At 43.3% G+C, this 21,417-nt stretch overlaps 2 protein-coding genes across 5 annotated transcripts; both read right to left on the bottom strand.

The window, feature by feature from the left end:
- Window positions 1-5,933: 5,933 nt before the first annotated feature.
- Window positions 5,934-11,768, bottom strand: LOC118397230 (14-3-3 protein epsilon-like). Of its 4 annotated transcripts, none has more exons than XM_052467373.1 (7): window positions 11,453-11,768; window positions 9,944-10,143; window positions 9,574-9,680; window positions 8,838-9,044; window positions 8,571-8,707; window positions 8,079-8,126; window positions 6,831-6,949 (listed from the first exon to the last, which is right to left on the bottom strand). In XM_052467373.1, exons 1-6 carry the CDS (start codon window positions 11,514-11,516, stop codon window positions 8,119-8,121), a joined length of 723 nt encoding a protein of 240 aa, XP_052323333.1. In that variant the 5' UTR covers window positions 11,517-11,768; the 3' UTR covers window positions 6,831-6,949; window positions 8,079-8,118. The 4 variants fall into 4 exon arrangements, with proteins under 4 accessions (XP_052323331.1, XP_052323332.1, XP_052323333.1 ...); XM_052467374.1 differs by having other exon boundaries at window positions 6,831-6,946; XM_052467371.1 differs by lacking the exon at window positions 8,079-8,126 and having other exon boundaries at window positions 5,934-6,949.
- Window positions 11,769-12,346: 578 nt separating this feature from the next.
- On the bottom strand, window positions 12,347-18,807 carry LOC118397229 (adapter molecule crk-like). The gene is made up of 3 exons (XM_035791779.2): window positions 18,280-18,807; window positions 17,339-17,907; window positions 12,347-15,292 (listed from the first exon to the last, which is right to left on the bottom strand). The coding sequence occupies exons 1-3, from the start codon at window positions 18,497-18,499 to the stop codon at window positions 15,155-15,157; spliced, it is 927 nt and encodes a 308-aa protein (XP_035647672.1). The 5' UTR covers window positions 18,500-18,807; the 3' UTR covers window positions 12,347-15,154.
- Between the last annotated feature and the right edge of the window lie 2,610 nt (window positions 18,808-21,417).

Here is a 21,417-nt window from a genome sequence, read left to right as displayed (position 1 = left end):
ATATCACTGTCTGCGGTGACAGAATGGTGTAAAAACACACACACAGATTGATGACCCCGTTGATCTTTGCTGTGACACTGACTGCCCTCAGTGCCTTGTGACCCCTCCCAAGGTTCCTGTTTGTTCCCTCGACCAGCATCCTCTCAGAATCACACCCTTTAAAAGCTGCCCTCCCTGGACCACTGACATCTTGGGAACTCAGCCATGCCACCACAAAATATGAATTATCAACACTGATATGGATGGAACATCAACGATAGATTGTGTTTTGCTGAGTCTGAAGTTACAGCATGGTTTTGGGTGTATGATTGGGGAAGGAATAATGGCTCTATATTACTGTATGTTTTAGGTCATCAATATGGTCAGTCAGTGGTGCGATTTGTGGTGAGGGCGACTGAGAACAAGTATAGAAACTGATTGTGGTTGTGTTGAGTAGTGTTTTGGAGAACGTGGTTGCGCTCTAGTGGGCAGTCTCTTCTGTAACTTCTACGTTACTGTTCCTCCTTATCCTCAATCACAGTGTTCCCTAGATGTGTGTGTTCATTTCAGCCTTGTGTATGGCCTTGTGAACATGCAGCTATGTGTGTGAGAGCACGGCTATTTGTACATGTGGTGGTCGTGGGCCGTTGGTGTGTGCCTTCCTATAGTGTCTGGGGGGCTGCTGAGAGGGGAAGTGACAGGGACACACATCCTTTGACCCGCGCTCAAGGTATTCCTGATTGCTGGGCATCAACAGGAAACAGTGGCGTTGACGCAGCAAGTCCTCAGGCCGGGATCAGCCTAGCAGACTGTTGTGGACGAGGAGAGAGAGAGAGAACACACACAGACGTCCCTGAAACATACTGGGAAGAACAAGAACTGTTACAGAAGTTAACCATGAATGCCCTCTAAAGCCTTTATATACATTGTAGTTTGTTTAAAGGGTGATCGTTAACAGTGTACTTTTGGGAGATGTTTTTCAAGGGTATAGTTTGTTGTTTATGCTGATCACCGATCAGATATTATATGTTTCCAATTAAACAATCCAGAAGATGGTTATTAATTAACAGAAGACAGGTTCAAGGTCCTTTGGCCGAAGGTTTATAAACACACTTCCTCCTTCTTTTTTTCTCTCTATGCTGTCCATCCCTTAACACACAAGGTGAAGGAGGCCCATCTCTCTGTCTCTCTCTCTCTCTATGCTGGTCTAAACTGTCTTTCATGTCCTATCCGCTCACACTGGAAGGGTGATATGAGGTTTGTTTGTGTGTGTGTGTCAGAACCTGCAGCTGGTGTTACGGTAGTGTGTCAAGGTGAGCCAGGCGCAGTGGGAGAACTACACAAGGGGCCAGTGTTCCTGAACTAGGCGCGGACACAACTTGTCACTGACAGAGAAGTCTGTAAGGAAGTAGAGAGGGAATTGCATCCTGTTTGTGTGAGAGAGAGAGAGTTATGGGACAATCTCTGAGTAAAGGGCACGTGGCCATGGCGACGAGAAAGGGCAGGGAGTGGTAGGGCAGAGGTTCAAGAACATACTGTGTACTGAAGTTAACAAACTGGGATAGGCTAGTGCTATATCACAGTGTTGACTGGAAATAGCCACGTCTACTTTTAACCCTAAAAAAAGGAAATCCCTAATATGTCCATGCCGTTTGTCCCTTCAGTCTGCTCAAAAGCAGTTATCAACCTCCCGACAACGCAGGATTCAGCAGCGCCGTTTCCACAGGAAAGCACGGGACGCCGAATAGGCTACCACTCAAACACCAGCCCAAATAACTGTCCTCACACTACAGCGCAGACTTCACTCTTATTTCCCCAGAAATGTTCTGATTGTACTTGTCCAAAATATGAATTTTAATTAGATTACACAGTATTTTGGAACTCTATTTTATTTATTTATCTTTCTTACATTTCCCCTACAGTAGGTTATATTTGGCATAAAAACTTTGAGCCGATTTGAGCTAATCTTTTTTTTTTATCTAGCTCTAGCAATTGCTGCCCTCTTGTGGTTTCAGATAAAAACACAGCTTTAGTCACACGATGAGTCTTACAATGAATGTTGGAATGAATGATGGTGTCATGGTAAATATATTGTGCACACAAATCTGAAGCTTCCACTGAAGTCAGAAGAAGGAAATCACACCCCGCCAGTTGAGACCAGAACCCACCAATGTACAGTTCAAGAAGACTACAAGCAACTATAGGCCTAAGCCAAGCAGTTAGTAGCTAGGTGACTAGTCTCCATACACACTAGGTAAGCGACACATTACACACAGAAGAAAAAACAGTGTTTCTAATGAAAAGGACTGAAGTATGAATGCTGAGAAAATTAATTTTAAAATAAAAACGAAAGAAACTTTATGAAAAGGCATATTTTAGTTCCGCAGGTAATGATTCTATGAAAGAACAGTGTTCCCTTTTGGCCCAATGCATAAATGCTGCCAGCACTGAAGAGCCCAGTCTTTGAGTGTTCCTCTGCATCATGGAAGGCATATTGAAGAGAAGAAGTGCAAAAAGGTGAGTGAGGTACCTCTTAATCAGGCTCCATTCAAATGGTCTTTTCTGTTTGCTCAGTAGGACATTAGAGTGAATCAGTCACGTATTGACCGTACACATCAGAGACTGAGTGTACAAAACATTAGGAACACCTTCATTATATTGAGTTGCACCCCTTTTTGCCCTCAGAACAGCCTCAATTTGTCCGGCATGGACTCTACAAGGTGTCCAAAGCCCACGCCGGCCCATGTTGACTCCAATGCTTCCCACAGTTGTGTCAAGTTGGTTGGATGTCCTTTGGGTGGTTGATTCTTGATGCACTTAAATATTTTGTCTTGCCCATTCACCCTCTGAATGGCACACGCATAATCCATGTCTCAATTGTCTCAAGGCGTAAACATCTTTCTTTAACCGGTCTCCTTCCCCTCATCTACACTGATTTAAGAAGTGACGTCATAATGTTTTGATAAACTCTGTGTACAACATGATTGGTGATAAAAATCCATCTCCTATTTTACATGTCAACTATCATCTACAGCCGTCCTAGGTCTGATGTACAGATCTCCGGTGGAAGGGGGAGTGGGGAAATGAAGAGAAAAACAGAGTGTGAGGGAAAGGATTCTGCCCGTCAGTCCATCGATATTTGACCCTCAGGTAAGGTCAGACCTATTCCTAGCTTGGGATCATCATAATTACAAAATATTTCCACAAGTGTCATATTTTCACAAATGTCTTACCTGTTTTATATTTCTGACAACGTAATATACTCACAGTCAATGGATCGATCAGCTTTGATCTCTTCTCTCAAATATCTAACGCAGTTTAACCTGAGTTTCAGTGGAAGCCGCCTCTGTATGTACACATCTTGTCCTCCAGGGGGTGCTAAAGAAGTTGCTCTTGCATCACCCTGTGACCAGTGAGGCAGGAGAGGAGTCTGGACAGCATACGCACACAGTTGTATAAGCTGGAGAATGCTGTACGACTGCCTTATTATACATTGAATACACACTGAAGAGTTGGCACTGTCTTTAACACTATCTTTAACAATACTGACTCACATTCATCCAATAACAGAGAGGTAAACACCAACCAATGGAGGCAAGGGTGTGTCCATCCAAGACGATATGTCGATTTGACCTGCCAATGAACTTCAGACAGCTGGAGAGTGGGTTAGATGGATGTGCCCCAGATCAATTCAGAATGTGAGATCTGTCATTCATTCATTTGGTGGAAGTGACTAGATTTTGGAGGTCATTCTCTTGTCTTTCTCTGTGTCCCAGCCAGGCCTCTCTCCACAGTGCTATCTCTGCAGGTTCTGTCGAGTGTGTAAGCGAAGAAGCAACCCCTACAGAAGACTCTTTGAGAAGTTTGATAAGGACAGAGATGGACTGCTTTCTCTCAAGGTAAATCCAAATCAAATGGCATAATGTAACGTGGCTCCCCCACCGCAGCGGATGGCCCGAGAGGAGCCCTCGCCAGCAGGCGCCGACCCAGCAGAAACAATAGTTAGACCGACTCGTTCATGGATGAAATGTGAGAATCTAAATCCGTTTCAAATGTATAATCCTGTTACAAAATACCACGTGCAAAACAGCAGCTGTGGAGAAATCTATATCGAATCACAATTTACAGACCACGTACAATGGGCTGTGTCTCTGTATTGCAGGAAATGGAACGTGGCATATGTGACCTGTACATGGCCGACGTCACCGCTGGGCAGCTCCAGCGGCCGGTGGTATTGATTGACGCAGATGCAAAATCACACTTTGACTGTGTGTCATTCTGCGCATTCATGTGCCCTGTCTGAAAGATTATTCCACTCCCCTTTAAATGTCAGTCAGTCTTGTGATTGACACACAACCAACTGTCAAATGACAAAATAAGCACACCAGGTGCATTCATATGAATACCAATACCAATAAGCACATCATATGAATGAATGAACTCGCTCACTTTCGCATAAAGAACAAACAATCAAGAAAAGGCCAGCAAATATATATCCTTATATTCTTGAAGGTTACTACTATTAACACTGGGTTTAATCAACACTTGAAATATCAACTTAAAATTAGCATTGGTAATACATCTGGAGGAAAATGGTAAAAATGACCGTTTGGGAGAGGCAGACTTCAGCTCACTGATGGGGAAGCTCTTCTACTACAACATTTCACCTCCAACGACTAGACCGTTAATGATTTCAAGACTTAACGAAAGACTTAAACAAACCTAGACCGGCACCTCAAAGGGAAGTTGCAGACTTGATGGGGCTTTCTTTATAGACACTGTCTGTTGAGACGAGGGCCCCTGTAACCTAGTTGCAGACTTGATGGGGCTTTCTTTATACACACTGTCTGTTGAGACGAGGGCCCCTGTAACCTAGTTGCAGACTTGATGGGGCTTTCTTTATACACACTGTCTGTTGAGACGAGGGCCCCTGTAACCTAGTTGCAGACTTGATGGGGCTTTCTTTATAAACACTGGCTGTTGAGACGAGGGCCCCTGTAACCTAGTTGCAGACTTGATGGGGCTTTCTTTGTAGACACTGTCTGTTGAGACGAGGGCCCCTGTAACCTAGTTGCAGACTTGATGGGGCTTTCTTTGTAGACACTGTCTGTTGAGACGAGGGCCCCTGTAACCTAGTTGCAGACTTGATGGGGCTTTCTTTATAGACACTGGCTGTTGAGAAACCTAGTTGGGGTCTTACGGTCAGTCAATTTAGCATTTAGGATTATTTGTCCCCTTTCATTTGAATAAACGTGTCAAAGCCAACATTCTTGTAATGTAGGCCTACCTATTTCCCTGGTATACAAGTAAAGCACTGCTTATGTATATGACAAGTGCAAGCAAGTCAATGCAATCCATCATGACAATTTTTTTAACTTAATCTTCAACAACAAAACAAACTCCCATTTAGCGATTTAGTGTAGGGGCCAACCAACCGTGAGCTCTGTGGTGGTGTTCGAAACCACCTCGTACATCTTCAACCTTCCTCCGGTGCCATCTCAAATGACAGTGACTTCACGTGGCCTACCGAAAGCCAATGTGCATACATCCAACAGGCAAGTATCCAAATGACAGTGACTTCACGTGGCCTACCAAAAGCCAATGTGCATACATCCAACAGGCAAGTATCCAAATGACAATGACTTCGTGGCCTACCAAAAGCCAATGTGCATACATCCAACAGGCAAGTATCCAAATGACAGTGACTTCGTGGCCTACCAAAAGCCAATGTGCATACATCCAACAGGCAAGTATCCAAATGACAGTGACTTCACGTGGCCTACCAAAAGCCAATGTGCATACATCCAACAGGCAAGTATCCATTTTGCCAGTCATTTCTAACCCATGTTTAAAACACCCAATTCCATGGCTTTACGCCGACCATAAACATCCAGTCAAAACAACAGAGTAGCACAAACTCAATCGCTTGATGAAATCAACACCAGACTTTTAGGTATGTTTAATTTAGATTGTTTAATGTTAATTCCATGCTGTGTTTCAGTAAGAACAATACAGGTGCTCTATCTGTGGCTCCAGTCAGATATCCAGTAGTACAAATTAGCTTTAAGTTACACATAATGCAGCAAAAAGAAAAAACATGAACAATGTAAAGAGGCAGAAAAACTATTCATTAACTCATCATGCAGGCTTGAAATCATCTACTTAGAACCCTGTCATTTTGCAACAGAAGCCAATCGAGAGCCGTTTCCTCACTAAACACCACAATGCTCCCTTGGATTTTAAAACCGCTACCAGCCACCATCTGAAATCAGCAAGTACGCACAATACAGTATTTTAGCACAAAGTACAATCCAAAACGTCACAATAGAATCACTATGGTGTAAAAGTTAAGCATTTTTTGCTCCACGTGGATATCAAGAATTTTGCCGACTTCCTCTGAAAAACTAAAGTTAAGAAGAGCACTTTGTTTAGACCTGCCCTTCGAAGGTTTAATGATTTGCATCTCTTTCACTAACACAGAAATATTACAGCTCCCACAACTAATAGACATATCAGTAATAAAAGTTCATTTCTGTAATTACATTAACAAAAAAATTCTCAATACATCCAGCAACTGATAAAATAGAGGAAAGAGCAAAAACAGAAACAATAATGAAGATAAATCAGAAATGCTTGTACCAAGGAAAATACAATTATCCAGGGACTGTCTTTCCAAAATTGTATGTTGTCTCAATTAAGTGGTATTTATATTTAAATTGAATTAAAAAGGGCAACAAAAAAAATGTTAATGAAGAGAACTGATTATCTCTAAGACCCTGGGGGTCAGAGCTGCAGAGAGCCGCTGTCACTTGGGCGTGGTGGCTCCTGTTGGGACTGGGTTTTTTTTTTTATTTTGGGGGAGGGGAGTGTGTGGAGGCAGAGGGAGGGGGTCTCAAGTTGTCTGTGAGGTCTTACTGGGGCTCGTCCTCCACATCTTGCAGTGCCTCTTTGTTCTGTTGTTCTTCACCTGCTTGAAAACAAGAGAAAACGGACTGTGAGGGCTGGGCTTTCACGTTATTTACAAGAGACAACCCTCAGTCTAGGTGATCAAAATCAGTGTCCAAACAGACATGCTGTGGAAATATGGCATTACTCCTGTGACAGTTTTAACCTAGTCTCCAAAGTTGCAGGTGGACAAGCCGAAATGAGCCCAGTGGTGGTTTCATTCAGTGTGCCACATGCAGTGAAACTTCAACCACTAACTACGACCTCGTAGAGCATATCAAAACACACTCGTGTGGTGCTTCAAATAAAAACAGGACATCTCAGAGTAACTAAAAAGCTTTCGAATTAAAAGTCATGTTCGGGCAATGCTTGACGACAACGGAATAGATTGCTTCCGTTTAGAATTGAGAAGCAAGTTTGAATTGTGAATTTCTCCTTAGCCATCTAGCTAATGCAGTAACATACTATATTTAAATCCCTCTTGATAAATCTGCCCAAGACTCTATACCTAAGTACTATATTCCCAACATCAGCCACTATATTGTACTGGCGTTCCGTTCCTAGTGAGACAACTGTGTATTTGTGTCATGCTACAGGACGCCAGGCAGACAGAATGACACAGCGATTACGGGACTGGATGTAGATACATGTCACCCAGTCAAAGACAGACAGGATATCCCATACAGCCGCTCAACAACTGGTGCCATGCCGTTAGTCCTCCAGTCTCCACGATACACGATAGCTATGGAGAACAGGCACCATCCATCAAAAGACCAGGCAGGTGACGACAGAGCGGCAGACTCTACACACAAACCAATGTGCTAACTTGGTGAGACACCTTGCAGCCCCACGGAGAAAGAGTGTCACCTTGTACCCACAGAGCTGTCCTACAGAACCCAATAATCTGTCAGCTGTCCGAGACACATGGAAATCAGCATGTGAAAAAGACAATTGCTCCAAATAAATGCATTACTGATACACCAGTGATTTTTTTTTTTTAAATCACCGCGTAGAAGAAATTCATAAGACACAGTGTGTGAACATACAACTTTCCCTGTGACACAAACTGATGATGGGTGAGTGGCGTTGCTGTGAGTTAGTAGTGATGGGGGACAGAACACAAACGAGTCAAACCAGATGCAGAAAACACTTACAAAGTACAGATTATGGGAAATAAACGGCTGTTTTGTTCCGTTAGGATTCTACACAAACGGAAGGAGAGAGATGAGAGATGAGTCCGACATTATGATGAAGGTTGAAGAAGCTTCAACACTAGAGGGGGGGGGGGGCACTAAGCAATGCGGAAGGAACTGCAAGGTGAGAGGCACAAGGTTGGGTTAGAGACGGACGGAGAACGGAGACGTTAACGTAATGATCCACGTCAGCAGCTCTGAAAAGAGCCGAATAACCAACATCACACAACTCAACAAGATTGAGGGCTACACTCTTGTGGTAGGATAACATCTGTTTACAAACATATTGTAATGGACTAGCTTCTAAAAAAAAAAATGGCAACAGCTAAGTGCTGTAATATTGTAAGCATACCTCAGACTGGAGGAATTGAGCATTTTCCCCTTCGTAATATGACCAACTTCCTCCGTGCATTCTAAAAAGTCTGAGTGAGGGGGCCTCTCACTCACGCTTACCATCTCCCTGCATGTCTGAAGTCCATAGTGTCAGGTTGTCGCGTAACAACTGCATGATTAGTGTGGAGTCCTTGTAGCTTTCTTCGCTCAGCGTGTCCAGCTCTGCGATGGCATCATCGAACGCAGCCTTCGCCAACCTGCAGTCCAAACACGAGTATTATGTCACACTTGTATCAAGAGAATAGGTCACCATATTGAATCCACATTTAAAAAATGAGATATTTTAAGTTAGAAGCCTATCAAGGGAGAGCCGCGCGAGGTACTTGCCTGCAGGCGCGGTCGGGCGAGTTGAGGATTTCATAGTAAAATACAGAGAAGTTAAGAGCGAGGCCTAGGCGAATGGGGTGTGTAGGTGGCAGTTCAATCATGGCGATGTCGCTCGCAGCTTTGTAGGCGACCAAACTGTTCTCGGCAGCCTCCTTCCTGTCGTTCCCGGTGGCAAACTCAGCCAGATACCTGTGGTAATCGCCTTTCCTGAGGGAAGAGCAAGACGGAGAAGTATCAGTGGGCTACCGTGGTGTAAAAGATGAGCAACAAATGGATGGAGGATAAATGTCAGACAAGCCGGAATTCCTGATTTAGCAGGAGGAAGCACAATCCCTGCTCTATGCTTTATTCTAGAGCCATTAAGAGTTTTTCAGATGGGACGTTACCGGGGGTCCTGACTCTGTGGTCACTAAAGATCCCATGGCACTTAAGAGTAGGGGTGTTAACCCCGGTGTCCTGGCTAAATTCTTAATCTGGCCTTCATACCATCGAGGCCACCTAATCATGCCCTGGTTTACAATTGGCTCATTTACCCCCCCCCCCTCCTCTGTAACTATTCCCTAGGTCATTGCTGTAAATGACAATGTGTTCTCAGTCAATTTACTGGGTAAAATAAGGGTTAAATAAAATAAATAGAATAGTATTCCACAACTATTTGTAACAGGGTCTTTAAAAAAACACCAAGAACCATCTACCAAGCATCTATTCCCAAACAAGTGAAGAGGCTCGTTCGTACATTTTGTAGTAGAAGACCTTGGACTCTCCCGTGTTGGCAGCTGGAATAAGGTGCTTGTCCAGCACATCCAAAATGTCATTACAGATCGACTTCAGCTCGTTCTCAACCTGCAGGAGAAAATGACTCATTGAATAACCAGCCACTGGCACAATGTTGGGCACAACAAGCAACACTCAACAATACACAAATGGTATCATTCAGGTGAATTAGCCTAAATTATTTTATATCATTCACAATTTTCTCCAGTGGAAACGCTACCATATTGATTTAAGAGTGCTGCAGGTCAAATGCTTCTCCCATCGTGTCAGATCTCTCTCGCACCAGTTCTACACGAATGCACTCAGTGACTCAGACTTCTGGGCTTACTCACTGTTTGCCTGTATTCCCGGATCATTTTCAATTTGTCTTCTCCACCCTTGTTTTCTTCCCTTTGTTCAATACTGCTGATTATCCTCCATGATGCTCTCCTCGCCCCAATGACATTTTTGTAGGCCACTGATAGTAGGTTTCGCTCCTCGACTGTTAGTTCCACATCCAACCCGGCCACTCTCTTCATGGACTCCACCATTTCTGTGGGGAGCAGAGAGGAAGTCATAAGTAATTGGGGCTGAAAGATCATAAACAAAATAAAACCACGGGACAAAGTTTGATGACTTCAGAGGTTTTTTTTTTCTTTTTCTTATGAAGTTACAGATTTTAATTTCTCAACCTAACAATACAATCCCAATCATACAAAGTCCTATTTACAAGCGTCTCAGTTTCTGGGCCTCTATTCACAGAGTCTCAGAGTAGATCTATGATAAATTTTGCCTAAATTATCATAATGAATGTGAATAAGGACAGGTGAGACATGATTCTAGGTCAGTATGCCTACTCTGATGTGCCAAATAAATACAGGTTCTTGATCATAAGATCTTGGAAGGTAGTGTCTGCTGCAACATTTAGGCTTAATTCAGCCATGCCGAGGCATTCATTCTACAAGACTACATCTATACCCAATCAATGTATACCCAGTGACAAGGTACATAACCATACCTTTCAGAAACAGATAGTTACATCAGTGTCAAGAATGAGAGCAGCATGTCTGTGAATAATCGCATTTAATTTGAGGGTGAAGTAAAGTAGCTAAACTGGTTTTACTTCGGGGGCAAATCAAAGCTGCATGTGGCCAGCCAGACATGACCATGGCCTGTAATAACACATCTAAAAACAGCTTCTGCTTCATGCCAATTGACAGGCACGTTAGCTAGCTTGCTAACGTAGCTACCTACGTCAAAAATTGCTTATCACTGGGGTAGGTTTTGTTTCAGGTCAGTCTCCGATACGTCACAACCAGATAGCAGGCTATGGCTAACGTTGGACCACGAGAAGTTTAGTAAACTAGGGTAGGGTATTTGGCAGGCCAAAAGGTTTACATATTTCGATTGCCACCTAGTACTGTAGTGTATGTTTACATTGGCTGACATCATTGTCTGGGAAAAGTAATCCCCACGTAGCTAGTACATATAAACGTTAGCTGGCTAACGCGTTAACTACCACCCCACTTGCTTGCTAACGTTAGCAACATAGCTCTCGCACCATCAATAATCCGCCATTTTGTATTCTCTTTAAATGAATCATATATTTAAACAAATCTGGTTAAGTGGCTATCGTATTGCCTAATTAACGTTAGCTACACAGCTAGCTAGTTAAGCTAATGCGATAGCTCACGTTAGCGCACTGACTTCACCGTCGAGGCCCCCCCGCAAGAGGGAGGATGAGTGAGTGCAAGTGGTAGCTATGTTGGTAGCTACTAGCTAGCTAACGTTAGCCAACTGGTGAAGAAAAAAAATCCAGGAACGAACATGTCCCTCCATCGAATAATACAATTGTCTCTTACCGTCATATCTCTCAGCCTGTTCGGCGAGTTTAGCCTGATATACTAACTCATCCCGATCGCCCATTTTGTTCCGAGTGTCGAATAGTCTAGTTTAACTGACAAATTGCTATAGACGCTCGACAGTAGCTGCTACTCGGTCAATCTGTCGGTGGTTCCTGGAAAATCAACGGATAGATCAGTGGCGTTTCCACCCCACCGGTTGTACTGGAGTAAAAAAAAATGGCGAAAATATACATCCGGGAACCTTTCACACCACACACGCATTACCTCCATTGAGGATCACCCCTTGCTCAGAAAAACCCCTCCCATTTTTACACGGCTTGGCAACCAGTGACTCCAGACATTTACATTTCCACCCACAGTACCATTATCATGATGAGCATGATCACGTTTTTATTATTTTTAAAGCATGATAAAGCTTTCTCATTCTGATTCTGTCTTCTTAACCAGAACACATGAAACAGGCTGGCTGTGATATCTTTAACAAATCTGGGACCAAGTTTTGGTAGACAGGCCTGCAATAATAATCAGCTGTCTGGATATTTAAATACAAATAAACACCCAAGTAGGCCAACTGGCTTTTTGTAGGTCTGTGTTATGTGTAACAGTATAACTTCAGTCCGTCCCCTCGCTCCTACCCGGGCTCGAACCAGGGACCCTCTACACACATCAACAACTGACACCCACAAAGCATCGTTACCCATCGCGCCAAAAGCCACGGACCTTGCAGAGCAAGATTATTAGCGTGCTAACGCTATTAGCGCGCACCACCGCTAACAAGCTAGCCATTTCACGTCGGTTACATATGACAAGTGAGACAAATTATGAATGGAAAAAAAGGCATTGTAGTTTGATCTCACATTTATGACAATCCACAAGATTGATAGGGTACAGTATTTTCATTTGCCAATCCTTTGACTTTATTTACTATGTATATCTTAAAACATTACATGCTACAGAAAATAAATGGCAATTTCAATTGTCTTGAAAGAATATAGTGTTATAATACAATGGCACATTTTGATATCATCACAATTTCCATTTGCGGTTGCCAACCAAGCCCCATTATGAAAGATAATGACTTTCACAGGGTTACAAAAATACAATACTTTAAAATATTTATAGGCCTGATTGACAAAACCATACCATTGACAAAATCATAAAAATAAGAGCAGATTACATAAACGGGCATGCATTGAGAGAATGAATGAAAAAGCAGACATGATTTAACAGATGTTAAATACTGGAGTAACTGATTACAAATAAACTAAATGTAATCAGTTACATTACCAGCTAAAATATTGTAACCAGATTAGTTACTTTAGAAAAACTAGTTGATTACTTGTAAATTCAGAAAGGATGTTTGCGGGAAAAAAATACATTGCCACCTTTGTTTTCTCAATGACATTCAATTTCGCATTGAAAAAAGGTGCAAGTTTAGATTTGTTATACCTGCCGGGTCTGACCACAGGTCAGAGACCACTATGACACCCCAAATGTGTTTGACGATTCCTTTTCATCTTCTTTTAATGCTTATGAAGGGGAAAGTAAAAAGATTGTTACTGAGTTTGGGTAATCCAAAAGTTATTACTGATTACAATTTTGAAAAGGTAACTAGTAACTGATTACATTTAGAAAGTAACCTACCCAACCGTGCCCTTAAACATAGATTGTGGCATAAATTGGCTATAAAACAGTGTCAGTCGGTCCGAAAGCTACAATTATACAGAGAAATGGTACAGGCTTGAGGACAATGGAAAAAACCCTGTGGTTTCAGGACAATCCAATTGTTGAAAGGTTAAAAATTCTATTCCTCTGGATTTTGCAGCATCTAATACCCAGAACCTACATCTGAGGACAGCAGACGGTGTATTTTGGATGAGGTACTACATAATTGGAGTTTAACTCATATTACCATACTCAAGTCTTCACACCCTGACAATGCATGCATTTGGATTTTTCACAGCTGCATCATACATTTTGGGCTAAATTACCTTAGATTATATATTTTAAAAAATTTAAAAAGCCAGCACAAGTTCTGCCACAGACAAACACACAGCAGAAAATGCAAGAAAAGCAATTGGAAAGAGAGGGGCCTGAACTGGCAAGTCATTGTAAAAATGATTGACTAAAGTGCATTCTGAAAATATTTCACCTCCAGCATCCTCAACACAGACAACTGTATTGATCAACATGGGCTAAAGCTCGGAGGCAGACAAGCACTTGGGTTCACCCAGCACCTCTCTGCCTAATGCTGTTGCAGTGCACCCTAGTGGCCAGTTCTACTGAAGACGAGGTAACCCATTTCTCAAGTCACCTCTGCCTTAATCTATGGGAAACCACTCTAGGTGACGTTATCCAAGTCAATTTCAGGGGCCCATTCAGTGGGGCGCAAAGCGTAAGAATGGTCTGTATGATGCTGTGCCAGGGAGCAAACTTAACCAGTATCCTACATGATAGGAATGGAAAGATCATCGTCATGTGTCAACAGGTGGACTTAACTGTGATCTCTTTTCAAAGTTGACAGTCTAAGTAATAGTGTGGTGGTTTGTGGATTTAGTTTGGTGGTTTGTGGATGCATGCAAATTAAAGTGTGTTTTTCTCACTATTACACTAATGAATACAGACAGACATCAGTTCTCAAAATAGAGTGAATGACGGGAATCCAGAACGGAAAAGTGAGAACTCAGTGTCAATGCAGTGCTTTGACCTTGTAAGCAACGTGTACATGAGAACAAGTACTACCGTAATCAGTATAGAATCTAAACGCTTCCAAGGAGAAATACAATTCATGTTACCATTGAGCTTATGTCATACACATTTTTTATTTATTTTAACCATCAATCCTTGGCTATGGTATTATATATGGCAGAATGTTTCCACGACCCTGGCATATCATACAAAAGGCATCTCCAATATTTAGAACAAGTTAACAGCCGTGGGTGGGAAAGAACGACGTCTCAGTGATTCAGAGTAGGAGTGGAGCAGACAAAGGCTTGTCAAAGAGCACAGACAAGCAAGGCAAGACAGACACAAACTAGTAACAACATAGCCGACACATCTGACGAGATCTCCGCAATAGTGGTGGACTGGCAATCTTACTTCTCAGAAAAACGAGGCCAAAAAAAGAAAAAAAAGACATGATATTAGCACGTAATGGTTCTCAATCATTTCATAACGATATGTTCTTTTTTTCCCCTTACAAAAAGGCTACTAGTTACTTGGTCGTGGATTTGTAGTGAGTATGATAGTTTTGTGTACAGTGTAGTGTCATTCTAACGGCTCTCTTCGACAGCCAGAGAAAAGTGTTTCTCCATGGATCTCTGTGTGTACGATTCCAGCCCAAGAGAGCATTGACCACACACTCTCCATCTTCCTCTTTGTATTACACAGCCGCTGTCCTCATCCCATCAGACAAGGCCTGAGTCTTTCTTCTTTAGAAGGGGAATGTGTGTGTGTTTTGATAGAGCTGGCCATGGTGCTGAAGTGGTATAAATAATGGTGGTGTGTGAGACAAAGACACAGCGTAATGATGATCTAACAGGGCCAACTGAGGAAGAGGAAGTGGTGTGTGTGTGTCGGAGTGTGGAGGCTGCTGATTGGCACAGGGCCGATGGTGGCATGTGAGGGAGTGAGTGTCTGTGTGTGTGTGTAAGGGCAGGGTGAGGGATGGGAGGAGCCCAAGGAGCCCAGTGTCCACTCTCAGCTCACGTCGTCCTCGGGGTTATTATGGTCCAGCAGCTTAACATGTGTGAAGGGGAAGTGGCCTCGTTTGCCCTTGCACTCCCCCTCCCACTGGCCGTTCACATTGATCTTTGTCACCTTCACCATGTCGCCCACCTGCAGGAAGAGAAAGACTCGTCAAACAGACAGACCCGGGTCATGTTCATCAGGGCACGCTACGGAAAACATTTCAAAACACTTTTCAACGGAACACAAAAATGTGCGTTGCTTACTGGACAAGTCCAGGGAGACACTCCCCGTTTCAGTCCGTTTGGTGCCCAATGAACACGGTGCTCACCCTGTAATGAACTTGTTGCAGCTTGATAGCCACTTGTGAAACTTTGTCTATGTATCGCAGCGGTTCATTTGGCCTCGCAAAAACACAAACCGTGGGCGCAACTAAACACAAACCAGTATTCCAGAGGTTCATTTGTTGGTTCACATTGTAGGCCTCTTCATTACAGTTGGACAATCCTTCTAAATAGAGTGAAGTTCTCTCATCGACTAAGAGGTGACCAGGAAGTATGTGCAGGGGCTAATCATTAAACCTATATACCTCCTGAGTCATACCACTGGCAAACACCTTTATAGAGGGTAAATATCCTGCTTGTTATCATTGGAGCGCTGTGCTGACTGGTTCTTGGGTGGATAGAAAATATAACCTGTCTGGGACCCAAAAGTGTATAACATTTGCCAACATTTTCACACAAGTCTTTGACATTACTTTCCCGTCCTTGTAAGTAGCTTAACACAGAGGACAAACAGACTACTTCCACCCTGTAGCTGATTACATCAAGACAGAAAGGCCAGAAAGTGAACATTGCGTATCTGTTTCAATGTTACTGTTCCTTCTCTCCAGTCTTCCCTCTCTCCAAGCAGGTTAGGAGAAAGGGGGGGGGTTGAGCCGAAGATCGCTGGCTTGTCGCCCAGAGGCCGTTCTGGCTCAGAGTAATGTCCTCATGAAAGGAAATATTCCTCTACACAAAGTATTTCCTTCCCACAACAACCTCCGCTTTGGAAGCCCTCTTTCCCCTTCCGGACAGTTCGTTAAGACAGTCAGGGAGGGAGGGAGCCTCTGGCAGCATTCTCTAATGAGCTTTAGAGCAGTTGGCCATTGAGTTCAGACTGACTGACCACCACCCTGTATGCACTGGGTCATATTCATTAGGGTAAAATGTTTTGTTTCTAGGACAAGATCAGGAAAGTCCCTCCCCATTTCAGTCCATTATGTGTTTGGTGACTAATGGACACGACCCAAACTACCTTCTAGCGGCTGGGACACAGAAGCATGCAACTGGTTAAGAAGCTGAGTAGGAAGTCACAGGCAACAAGTCACAGAGGCCACATACCAACTCCTTCATTCCTTCCAGCAGTGAGCGGAAAAGTAAGACAACTTGGAATGACCCACTGGGAAGGAACTTAGGGGTAACTTGGAATGACCCACTGGGAAGGAACCTAGGGGTAACTTGAAATGACCCACTGGGAAGGAACCTAGGGGTCACTTGGAATGACCCACTGGGAAGGAACCTAGGGGTCACTTGGAATGACCCACTGGGAAGGAACCTAGGGGTAACTTGGAATGACCCACTGGGAAGGAACCTAGGGGTAACTTGGAATGACCCACTGGGAAGGAACCTAGGGGTAACTTGGAATGACCCACTGGGAAGGAACCTAGGGGTAACTTGGAATGACCCACTGGGAAGGAACCTAGGGGTAACTTGGAATGACCCACTGGGAAGGAACCTAGGAGTAACTTGGAATGACCCACTGGGAAGGAACCTAGGGTCTTCCCCAGATTATGACTTTACAACAGATGAAACCAGTCCCAGTAGCGAGGATGACCAATTAGACACTGATATTGGCATTACAAATATAACAGTACAGACAACCATTCAGAAATGTCATTAATTCAATATCATTCTAAAATCATAGTTTTTTTTAAGGCATAAAAAAAGTGTTTTGATTCTATGGCCTCAATCTTGACATAATGCCAAAGAAAATATATGTTGTACAAGACCAGTCATTATTAGCTTCATTGCACTGAAGGCTGAGGACAAAGGAAAATCCATGACAAAATGAGGAGGATCAAAGAATCTGAGAGAGGAATGATGAATAAAGGGAAAGAGGAGATGAGAGAATGAGAGAGCACAGCTAGGTAGGTACCTCTAAGGCAAGGGCGGTCTTGTCGTAGGCATTGGGCACCCTCTTCTGGATGGCCCTGGCAAAGACGGGTCCGTTCTGCAGGTTGGGCAGAGGTGTGGGCTGGGCGTACTGGCTCGGGTCTAGCAGAGGAGGGCCCTGAACACTTGAGCCGTCTACCGAGCCCACCCCACCTGGACCCCCTGTTCCAAGGCCCCCCGAGGTGGGAGAGGCCGGTCGGTACTTCTCCACGTAGGGCACAGGGATCATCCCGGCACGCCCCTCTAAATTCTTGGCGTTCCACCACTGCTCCTCAGGCTTCTCCAGGACCCGCAGGATGTCGCCCTTTTTGAAAGGCAGATCTTCATCGTCGTTGCCTGGGAAGTCGAAGAGGGCACGGACCATCTCGTCTTCCTGCCGCTGCGGCGGGCCTCCAGCACTTGCGTTGACGCTGACCAAGGGAGAGTGTTTGGCCTTGTTGATGGGCTCTATCAGAGTGGTGGTGTCCAGGTAGTGGATCTTGTAGAACTCCAGCAGGGAGTGGAGGGCGTCAAACTCCTGGTCCCCTATGCGGAACTGTGGAGGCACTTGGCCTGGGAGAGGAGGGGGGGAAAGAGGGATGAGTAGAAAAGAAGGAAAGAACAACCGAAACCATTTCACTGGCCAAAGGTATTAGGCTTTATTAACTGCCGTGTGAATTACCACATTTCTGGCCCATTAAAAAGGCAGCGGACTATATATTTGACGTTTGGTTGAACCAAAATGTCACTGTTTGGTTGATTCACTTGTGGGAAGTTAATCTTACATTATTTTCCAAATAAAGGCAAATGAACGTGGAGTGGCTTGCTGGATGAATCTTTATTGGGTTGCATGCGTTATAGTGCATCTGGTTGCATTGAAGTCATACAAGAACGTATACCCTGAAGGTTCCTTTATTCTGCAGCCCCAAACCATGTCTCTCTTACCTGAGCCAGACTGCCGGTTGTTGCTGATGCTGTTGATTATGTAATGCGAGACTTTGGAATTCTCTGAAACGGACAGGACGTAGTCGCCAGGGCTTGTAATCGAGTCTCTCACCAAAAACACTCCGTGTCTCTGTCCTTGTAAAAGTGAAACTGCCTCCTGTCTACTTAATCTTCCCCAGTACCAACTTGCACGATCCTCTGCGTCAAAATTTCCGGCCATGACTCCCACTCCAAAGCCGAGGCTTCACGGGCCTTCCCTTTGAATCCCCTTATCCACAACCAGCATTCAACTCATACAAAAACTTTAGCGCGTAGAACACATTTGGAAAATAGGCGACATCCGCAACCTGCCTATGCCCATCAAGTTAAAATCCAAAAGCCGATCCTCATACAAAGCGTGTCTGATCACCCGATTAAAATATGTCGATTACAACTTACCCAACCCAGTTGTAAAACAATACGATTTTGATCAAATCTTGTAACTTGTCACAAGTAACTTCAAAAAATGAAATGGCGGATCCGGGGAAACAAAACTGACCCCATTAGCCGGATATGACGTTTTTATGCATTACGTAGAAAAGTGTCAGATGAGGGTGTCCATGTTGATAAGGTCAAACATTACTTTATTTGTGACAGGATATGAGATAATAATAATAATAATAATAATAATAATAATAATAATAATAATAACAGTACACATTGTATATATTAATCCAACCCATGGATTATCTAAATTGTGGTCTATTTGATTGCCGGTCATAGTAAATAAGAATTTGTTATTGACTTGCCCAGTAAAATAAAGGTTAATTAAATAAAAAAATAAAAAAACGGAATGGGGGCAGCACATATAACACACAAATAGTAAAAAAATATAATAAAAACAACAGTCAAAATACACATAATGCACAATCAGTAAAACAGTCAGTAAAACATTCAGCAATAGGCAGCATTTAAGAGGCAGGGGGAAACATGCAGTTATCAGTTAAAGCTGCAATGTGTAACTTTTTGGGCGACCCGACCAAATTCACACAGAAATGTGAGTTATGGATCTGTCATTCAAATTGAAAACAAGTCTAAGAGGCAGTATATATGTTCTATGCGTATATTTCTATGCTTGATGTGCTTATGTTTAATTTCACCAAAGATACTGAGTGACTTGAGGATTGCCAGGTTTATGTAATTGCTGGATCTCAGGGTGCTGTTGGTGGCGGGGAGTCTTAGTAGAGAGCTGAGATAAAGGGGGTCTTGCTGAGAAGGGATTTGTATATGAATATGAGCCTGTGGGTTTGACGTCATACGTGTAGGGATGGCCAGTCAATGGATTAGTATGTTAAAGTGATGGGTTTTGTTAAAACGGCCATCTTCAGTTAGGTGTTCGAGCACATTCTACCTGTGTTTTGTTTTGCCAGTCAGCTCAGCCCCCATTCAGAAGGTCCTACACTTACTTGAGTTCTTATTGGTCAAGGTCACGCCAAGTATTATTACAGTGCCTTGCGAAAGTATTCGGCCCTCTTGAACTTTGCGACCTTTTGCCACATTTCAGGCTTCAAACAAAGATAAAGATATAAAACTGTATTTTTTTGTGAAGAATCAACAACAAGTGGGACACAATCATGACGTGGAACGACATTTATTGGATATTTCAAACTTTTTTAACAAATCAAAAACTGAAGAATTGGGCGTGCAAAATTATTCAGCCCCCTTAAGTTAATACTGTGTAGCGCCACCTTTTGCTGCGATTACAGCTGTAAGTCGCTTGGGGTATGTCTCTATCAGTTTTGCACATCGAGAGACTGACATTTTTTCCCATTCCTCCTTGCAAAACAGCTCGAGCTCAGTGAGGTTGGATGGAGAGCATTTGTAAACAGCAGTTTTCAGTTCTTTCGACAGATTCTCGATTGGATTCAGGTCTGGACTTTGACTTGGCCATTCTAACACCTGGATATGTTTATTTTTGAACCATTCCATTGTAGATTTTGCTTTATGTTTTGGATCATTGTCTTGTTGGAAGACAAATCTCCGTCGTGTCTCAGTTCTTTTGCAGACTCCATCAGGTTTTATTCCAGAATTGTCCTGTATTTGGCTCCATCCATCTTCCCATCAATTTTAACCATCTTCCCTGTCCCTGCTGAAGAAAAGCAGGCCCAAACCATGATGCTGCCACCACCATGTTTGACAGTGGGGATGGTGTGTTCAGAGTGATGAGCTGTGTTGCTTTTACGCCAAACATAACATTTTGCATTGTTGCCAAAAAGTTCAATTTTGGTTTCATCTGACCAGAGGACCTTCTTCCACATGTTTGGTGTGTCTCCCAGGTGGCTTGTGGCAAACTTTAAACGACACTTTTTATGGATATCTTTAAGAAATGGCTTTCTTCTTGCCACTCTTCCATAAAGGCCAGATTTGTGCAATATACGACTGATTGTTGTCCTATGGACAGAGTCTCCCACCTCAGCTGTAGATCTCTGCAGTTCATCCAGAGTGATCATGGGCCTCTTGGCTGCATCTCTGATCAGTCTTCTCCTTGTATGAGCTGAAAGTTTAGAGGGACGGCCAGGTCTTGGTAGATTTGCAGTGGTCTGATACTCCTTCCATTTCAATATTATCGCTTGCACAGTGCTCCGTGGGATGTTTAAAGCTTGGGAAATCTTTTTGTATCCAAATCCGGCTTTAATCTTCTTCACAACAGTATCTCGGACCTGCCTGGTGTGTTCCTTGTTCTTCATGATGCTCTCTGCGCTTTTAACGGACCTCTGAGACTATCACAGTGCAGGTGCATTTATACGGAGACTTGATTACACACAGGTGGATTGTATTTATCATCATTAGACATTTAGGTCAACATTAGATCATTCAGAGATCCTCACTGAACTTCCGGAGAGTGTTTGCTGCACTGAAAGTAAAGGGGCTGAATAATTTTGCACGCCCAATTTTTCCGTTTTTTATTTGTTAAAAAAGTTTGAAATATCCAATAAATGTCGTTCCACTTCATGATTGTGTCCCACTTGTTGTTGATTCTTCACAAAAAAATACACTTTTATATCTTTATGTTTGAAGCCTGAAATGTGGCAAAAGGTTGCAAAGTTCAAGGGGGCCGAATACTTTCGCAAGGCACTGTATGTTAGCCTATCAGCAGCC

The sequence above is a fragment of the Oncorhynchus keta genome, chromosome 18 (assembly GCF_023373465.1).
Source record: "Oncorhynchus keta strain PuntledgeMale-10-30-2019 chromosome 18, Oket_V2, whole genome shotgun sequence".
Classification (NCBI taxonomy): domain Eukaryota; kingdom Metazoa; phylum Chordata; class Actinopteri; order Salmoniformes; family Salmonidae; genus Oncorhynchus; species Oncorhynchus keta.
This window is presented reverse-complemented; position numbering and strand designations above follow the sequence as displayed.